The 8,134-nt window shown below is 35.1% G+C and overlaps 1 protein-coding gene across 2 annotated transcripts; it reads left to right on the top strand.

The window, feature by feature from the left end:
• Positions 1-673: 673 nt before the first annotated feature.
• LOC142628084 (flap endonuclease 1) lies at positions 674-7,628 on the top strand. Of its 2 annotated transcripts, XM_075802051.1 has the most exons (18): positions 674-801; positions 932-1,048; positions 1,185-1,243; positions 1,451-1,510; positions 1,639-1,692; positions 1,790-1,838; positions 1,938-1,985; positions 2,171-2,236; positions 2,338-2,388; positions 2,746-2,865; positions 3,052-3,136; positions 3,263-3,344; positions 3,746-3,860; positions 3,956-4,012; positions 4,129-4,175; positions 4,266-4,320; positions 6,325-6,509; positions 7,363-7,628. In XM_075802051.1, the coding sequence occupies exons 1-17, from the start codon at positions 790-792 to the stop codon at positions 6,493-6,495; spliced, it is 1,248 nt and encodes a 415-aa protein (XP_075658166.1). In that variant the 5' UTR covers positions 674-789; the 3' UTR covers positions 6,496-6,509; positions 7,363-7,628. The 2 variants fall into 2 exon arrangements, with proteins under 2 accessions (XP_075658166.1, XP_075658167.1); XM_075802052.1 differs by lacking the exon at positions 6,325-6,509.
• The last annotated feature ends 506 nt before the right edge of the window (positions 7,629-8,134 follow it).

Genomic DNA, 8,134 nt, shown 5'->3' with positions numbered 1-8,134 from the left:
GTGTTTCTTGGGTTCTACCTAAAGGGTTATCAACTTACTGGTTGGTTGGAGGAATTGGTTGGGGATACATTTTTTAAATGTTTGAAATTTGGTACCATATTGTGTGATATGGATTATTTGGAAGGAGAAAAATAATCGCATATTTGAAGATTCAATGCTTTTTGTGTATAAGCTCTCAGCTATGTTTGTGACCACGTTGTTTGATTGGTCTCGTGTGTGGGGATTTACTTTTATGAAATCCATTTCGTTGTTTTTAAATTCACTTTCTTTTTGTATATAAGTTGTTATGTTTTCTTTTGTTGCTTGTACATATTTCCTTTGTTTACTTCTTTTTAATACAATTTTGTCTTACCTATAAAAAAGAAAAATTAAGGACCAAATTAAAATATTGGAGTGGGTTCCGGTTAGTTCAACTGGTAAAATTTCTGATGATTGAATAAAAAATTTGGGATTCAATTCCCGTTTATATTAAAAACCGATTGGTGTCTTAATCTGATGATGAAAAGTTATCATCAAGAGTTGACGACATCATTAGTTAAAACTCTAGGAAAAAAAAAAAAATTGGAAAGGTTATGGACTTAAAAAATATGGGATAAAGAGTGAAGGGAATGAGTGATTATAGGACACGTGATCTTCACGTGCCTCGCAGTAGACTAAAACCACAGCAGTGCGCGGGAAGGAATTCATATGATCCCTAGTTTTAGCCAAAACGAGACCCCCTTTTCATCTCATCTCATCTCCCACTGACTACAGTCTAAACTAAAGTAAAATTCACCCAAATCCAGAAAAATGGGTATCAAGGTATTTGCTTTTCCAACCCCTTTCTCTCTTTGATTTCTAAAGTTCTACTTTTTATTGCAGATTTTCAATTTATGATTTATTTTTTTGGTGTGTGTGTGTGTGTGTGTGTAAATTGATGATGGGGTTGTAGGGTTTAACAAAGCTCTTGGCGGACAATGCACCGAAGGCCATGAGGGAGCAGAAATTTGAGACCTATTTTGGCCGTAAAATCGCTATAGACGCCAGCATGAGCATTTATCAGTTCCTCGTACGCATCTTTTTTTTTTTTTTTAATAAGATTTTTATCTGGGGTTGAGTTAATATGTTAATTGAACATGTATGAGCCTTTGTGAATGAGTATTTTTTAGGATTTAGCATGTGGGTTTGCTTGAATTTTGGTGCAGATTGTTGTGGGAAGGAGTGGGACTGAGATGCTTACAAATGAGGCTGGTGAAGTTACTAGGTACCCTTTACAAAGTTATCTTCTTCTTCTTCTTCTTCTTCTTTTTTTTTTTTCAATTAAATAAGCATTTTTTACTGGGTTTTTTTTTTGTTGTTGTTGAAATTTAGCTTAATTTGTGTTTTGGGTGTGGTTAGTTTTGAGCTGGGTTTCATTTGAACTCTTTGTTTTCGAAATATTGATATGGGTTTCTCTTGGGATGGTTTGTAGTCATCTGCAAGGCATGTTTTCGCGGACAATTAGGCTTCTTGAAGCTGGAATGAAGCCAGTGTAATTAAATTCTCTACCTTGCTCTTTGTTTTCACTTTGTTAAAGTTTAGGCATAGTCATCTCCATGTTATACTTGGTATAATTGGTGTAGTATGTGCTTTGCTAAACAAGTTGAATTTTCTGTTCAGCTATGTTTTTGATGGGAAGCCTCCAGATCTGAAAAAACAAGAGCTGGCAAAACGGTGTTTTTCTATCACAGTTTACTTTCTTTGTTTAACATGGATGACATTTGTTAAGCACATGGTTAATAGTGGCTTTCATGTTAAACTTGTGGTGCAGTTACTCAAAGAGGGCTGATGCTACTGAGGATTTGGAAGAAGCCAAAGAGGCATGTGCATATTGCTTTCTTTGTTCACTTTCCCTTGGTTTCTGTTTTATTATTAGTTTACAATGTATGTAATGTAGCTGCTTTTTGTTGTCATTGCAGGCTGGCGATAAGGAAGCCATTGAGAAATTCAGTAAACGAACAGTGAAGGCGAGTTCTTTTCCATATCTCTTTCTTCTCTGTTGTCAAATGTGGTTTACGATTACTGTGGAACGTTAACACTTAGCACTATATTCTTGAACACTTGTTTTTATGCAAGAAATTGTAAAGGTTGGGGTATCCTGAAAGTATTATTTATGTGAGCTTTTGATGCCATGTTCTCCTTACTTTTGCAGGTGACAAAGCAGCACAATGATGACTGCAAAAGGCTCTTAAGACTCATGGGAGTGCCTGTGATTGAGGTGATATTATGTTATAAAACAATTTTTCACTGGTGTGAGTTAAACTGTAGCTAAAAATTTATTCTTCTTGTAATGCACCTGTGTGGTTTTGGTTTCCACAGGCTCCTTCAGAAGCAGAGGCACAATGTGCTGCTCTTTGTAAGTCAGGACAGGCAAGTTTCTGTCTGCTTTGTGATTATTTTATGTTCATGAGTAAACCTAATGGAAAAGAAATTATTACATTGTGATTTCTGTGGTATTTGAAACAAGTTTATTTTGTTTCCCTCAACATTTTTTTAAGGTTTTATTTTGTCATATGCTTTCCATGTGCTTTTTTATTTTATTTTATTTTCATGTTTGTACATTATTTGTGTTGTTGAATTGATTTTCCATAGTGACTTGTTCCAAGGATGGATTTGGGCCTTCCAGTCTACTGGAAATAGTTGGATTAATTTCCTTTCTGTCTGTTGCCCAAACATGTTCATCGTAAATGATGTGTTAAGAGTCTAATGAACTTTTATTGAATTCAGGTTTATGGTGTGGCTTCTGAAGACATGGATTCCCTAACGTTTGGAGCTCCTAGGTTTCTTCGTCATTTGATGGATCCTAGCTCGAGAAAAGTCCCAGTGATGGAATTTGAAATTGCAAAGGTACTTACTACTTCTAACTCTGATATAATTGCTTGCCAAAAGTGCTGTAGCTCAATTGGCACATCTTGGTGTTTCCAACGAAGATGTCTAGGATTCAAGTCCCTCCTCTCCCCCCTTGTAATTATCAAACTCTGATGTAATTGCTTACTATATTAATTCACTGTTCTGATAATGACATCCTTTCAGATTTTGGAGGAGCTAAATCTTACTATGGATCAATTCATTGATTTATGCATTCTTTCTGGATGTGATTACTGTGACAGCATTCGAGGTATTTGGGTTTTTCATTTGCAATAATCAATCTGATATAATATATTACTATTACACACACATATGTATGGCTTGAAAAATTAATTATGCATTTAATATTTAGTGCAATTATAAATTTATGCTACAGGAATTGGGGGGATGACTGCTTTGAAGCTCATTCGTCAGCATGGCTCTATAGAGAATATACTGGAGAACATAAACAAAGAGAGGTTTTCTCATTTTAAAGCTTGAAAGCTGCTGTACTATTTATATTCATGTATTTGACCTGGTGAAATGATTCAAATAAACTTATTTGTTGAATTTCTTTTAAAATATTTGGTGCATGTGTAATTATCATTAAAAAAATTCCGTTGGGTCCTGGGTGTTTGATATAGTACCATATTTTGCTTTAACCATCATTTTTCAATACTTTTTTTTGACAAGTTACCATCATTCCAATACTTTCTAGAGCTCTGTGTTATTAGTTATTACCATGTAAAATTTTAATTCATCTAAATTATCTAATTATATCAGGGAGGTTTCTAGCATTTTTTACTCGATGATGGGTGTGCTTTTATTTGTGTGTATTTACTGTTCCTTTTTCAGCTCTAATTGTTCATTCTATAATCAGGTTCCAAATACCAGATGATTGGCCATATCAAGAGGCTCGGCGGCTTTTTAAAGAACCATTAGTCTGCACTGATGAAGAACAACTTGAGATTAAGTGGACTGCTCCAGATGAGGAAGTAATTAATTTTTAGTTGAAAAGTGTTTATATTATACTGTATTTTTTGAATGTTTTGCATGTTAGAGAGATTACATTGTTTTGTCATTTTTACAGGGTTTGGTGACCTTTCTGGTGAATGAAAATGGGTTCAACAGTGACAGAGTGACCAAGGTGTGCCCTTTTAAATCACTATAAAGTTCTTACATTGGCTTGCTATAAGTTTATATTGCTCGTTCTGAATGATGAGGAAAGACCTAAATTATTTCTTGGTTTCTCTATCTATTTAGGCAATAGAGAAAATTAAAGCAGCCAAAAACAAGTCAACACAGGGCCGGTAGGTGATGCTTATAGGAATAAGTTCTTTAACTTTCTGTTTTCTTTGGCTAATGATGCCTAATACTATTGCTATATATTTATTTTGCAGATTAGAATCATTTTTTAAACCAGTTCCTAATACATCTGCACCCATTAAACGGAAGGTATGTTTACGCTATGCATTTTGAGCATCTCTTGGTTTTTCTCCCTGGATATGCCGATATTTATCTGTGGTTGGAAGATAAAATGTTTCTATGTTCTAACTCTGCATACTTTGATGAAATCATTGAACTTGGATCACTCATAGTACATACAAACTTTAGTTATTACCAAGAAAAAGACTTCTGATTAATACCTAAAAAAAACTGCTGATAAGCAATCTTGATGCTGGGAGCACAACCCAGATTATTTCAGATTTTCTTCCAGATTTTATTTGAAATTTTGTACTTGATTTCTTTTTTACTTTTGAATTTGATTTTAATGTTATTGAGGATCTGTGTTTGGTTTGACATAAAATGTTTTCCTAGTGTAAAATAATTTCAGGTGAAAACATTTTCCAGATTAGAAAACATTTTCAGGTGTTTGGTTGCATTCCAAAAAAAGCTCTAGAAAATATTTTCGGTGTTTGGTTGTTTTCCTGAAAATGCTCTAGAAAACACATTTTCTACTAGTTTCTCACATTTTCCCAGCTTCCGAATAGATATTGTAATAGAAAATTCCAATTTATAAACCCAAAGAAACAAAAAACAAAAACAAAACAAAAAAATTGAACATTCATCAAACCAGAGAGAGAGAGAGAGAGAGAGAGAGAGGGAGAGAGGTAGATCAAGAAAAAGAGAGAGAGAGAGGTTCATGGGTGGGTTGATGGTTCGATCTAGAGGCAGCGGCAATGAGATTGAGGTGGCGACGACAAGCTTGAGGCAGAGACGATGAGATCAGTGGTTCAATCTAGGGATGGGCGGTCATGGTGGTTGGCATTAGTGGCTGGGTGGTCCGATCTGCTCATGGGTGGGTTGCTCAACTGGTGAGGATGAGGGCAAAGTTCAGTGTTGGGGGTGGCTGTTAGTTCAAGCTCTCCTCTCTACTACCTCTCCTTGCTTGGGGTGTGTAGAGCATGAGTGTGAGAGTGAAGGCTGAAAATGAAATGCTGTAAAATAAAAGTGTAATTGATTTTACACTCTAGGCAGCTTTATTTTACTGTTGAAGGAAAATTAATTTCAGTTTGACCAGGTTTTTCAGCCCGCCCAAACATCCATAAGGTTGTAAAATGTTTTCAGTAAAAGTTTTTCACCCGAACCAAACACAGGCTTAATGTAATCCCTGAAGCCCATTATAAAGAGGCTCCAGGAATGGTTTGAAGTGATACAATTTGAACAAGAATTTATTTATTAGAGATGTTTTCTTAATCTTTGTGGTGATTCTATGCACCCTTAGGTGGTGAAGCCTAGGGAATTAGGTAGATTCTAGAATCTAGATGGTGAAGCATAAGATTTGTCCTGTTCTTCTTTCTTCCCTGTTGTTTCTATTTTCTACACTTCCCATCCTACATCAATTCTTCTTATCTAGTAAGTTTGCTTTTGCGTTTGTTGGTTCTTATTCCTTTATATTATTAGTTTACCTCTCAATCTGTTTTCTTGGTCTTGCTGATTATTAATTTTCACCAGTGCATTTGGTATAACTTATTTTAGAGAACAAGGAATAAGCTGGGGTTTGACTGAGCTGTACCAAAGGAAAAGTGAAGCTTTAAAAAGATGAACCTAAGAAATTAAGCTGGCTTAATTTATAAGATAAGCTGTAACAAACGGGGTTATAACTTGCATTAGCTGAAAGGTCAGGATGAAATAGCAATATCTTTGTTTTCTCTCTCTCAAATGTTAATAAATTTTCTTAAAAAATAATTAATGTTTCTTTGCGCTGCGAGTATCTGTGTCTTATTTTAAAAACTTTCCTGAAATTTGTCTTCCCCACTACTTACTGATCCGAAGCTTCTGCTTCTTTTCATCAAATTTCTTAACCTTTCTCATCCCATAACTATTTGTGTCAGATCACCTTTTCCTTCAAAACCTAAAAAATTAAAACACAGTGGAAAGCCTTCCAAGTTTGTACAGATCTCTTAGGATGTCTAAACCTGATTGCGTACCTTGATTTCTTGCTACACTGAATGACAGGGAAGTAAATGCGTGCTTAGATCACCCAGACCAGCAACTGGGAATAAGATGCTTTCTTTGCAAGCTTGTGGGTCCAGGCCCAAGGTCCTTGGCAGCCTGAGCTTGCCAATCCAATATCTGGGTTTCAAGCACTCCACGTCATTATCCAGAGGTGTCTGCTTTGGCACATGAAGCTGAAAACCCTGGTGAACCATCAGAGCCAATCTATGCGTGTTTCTATTCCACTTAAATCATTTAACAGCATCCGAGTTTTTCATATAGTGATCTTTGTTGGGAGAAACTTACCCAAAAAATAACTTTTGTTGGAAGAAAAGAACTGTTGCTATTTCTTCTTTACCTTAATACTATAATGATTATCATTTTCCCCTAGGGTATGCAATCTGAAAGGAGGAATAGTATTTGATAACTTAGTTTGTAATTTAGGTCCCAGATCTCTAATGTCTTGGAGCTCAATGCTGAATTACTAATTAGCTTAAATATTTGTCCATAAATTTCTTCCACGTAAGTTTACCTTTGATTTGCCCTAGATAGTTTACTGTAACAGATTCACTTTGCACTGCTTACAATAACATCTAAAAGTTAAGGTGATGTGGGGCTGAAGGTAAAAAGAGTTGATCCAAGAAAACTGGACTATCATTTAAAAAAGAACTTACTCTCCTATTAAGCATTTGAACATTGTGTCTCATGTCAGAGACTTTTTTTTGGGGGGCGGGTGTTGTTATTTTTTCTTGCTCCACTTGGTTCTGTAGGGGTTCAAATTTATAAATAATGTTGGATGTAATTTTTAATGGATTTTTTTCCCAATTATATACTGTGGTTTGCATTTCTTTTAGCTCACAATCCCAGTTTTCCTTTTTTTGGTATTTGTAGTTCATTATTCATTTTGTCAGTATCATTTTCTTTTCAAGTCTTCTTTGGCATTCAACAATCTGCGTACTATTTCCTGCAAGATTTACTTATAAACCCTGCAATCAGTTAACTTGCCTGATTGCATCACTCCATATCATTGATAAGGTAGTTTGCTGATCATTGTGACAGGAAACACCAGAGAATGCTGCTAAAGGTAATGCTAACAAAAAGTCAAAGGCTGGTGGTGGTAGGAAGAGGAAGTAATTTGAATTGGCATTTCAATCTTGAAATAGACTGATGTAGCAAACTGAATTTGGATTAGATTAGAATTTTGAAATCAATGAAGTATCCTTCCGTTCCAATGTATGTTTGTTTATTTATTAATTTCTCCAATATCACAATCTTTACAACTAATGATTGCATCGTAATGCTATGGCTAGAAGTGGTTGATATCTTGTGTGTGATCCCTCATACAATTCATTGGCAACATCTGCTATGACTATATATTTGTGGCAAGTAGATTTTCAACAAAAAGGTGTTCATGCTACCATTTTTGGGTTCTGATAAGCGTAGGGTGGTCTTTCTTTTCTTCTCTCACACCAGAAACAAATTAAAGAAAAATTGTGGAAATCAAGAGGTCGTACCTATTGTGCCAATTGGTTAACAGTGTCCAATGAAACTGTTATTCTCAAATAATATTTGAATTGAAGTCTACTTGATCCGGTGCTTTATATTTGTGCCTATACAAGTTATAAACTGCGTGACAGGTGGGAATTCTTGTGTCTAAAGGAATTTGGTGTACGTTGTTCATTTTCATTAATAAATTAGAGAATTCTTGAAGCATTGCCATTTCATTATGTGCAACATGTTTATCTTTTATGTTTCTCTACCAAAAAGTTTATGCTGTTCCGTATTGGTGTGATATGCAATGGTTTATTTATCAAATTAAGTTTGATCAAAG

This window comes from Castanea sativa, chromosome 3 (genome assembly GCF_040712315.1).
Source record: "Castanea sativa cultivar Marrone di Chiusa Pesio chromosome 3, ASM4071231v1".
Lineage (NCBI taxonomy): Eukaryota > Viridiplantae > Streptophyta > Magnoliopsida > Fagales > Fagaceae > Castanea > Castanea sativa.
This window is presented reverse-complemented; position numbering and strand designations above follow the sequence as displayed.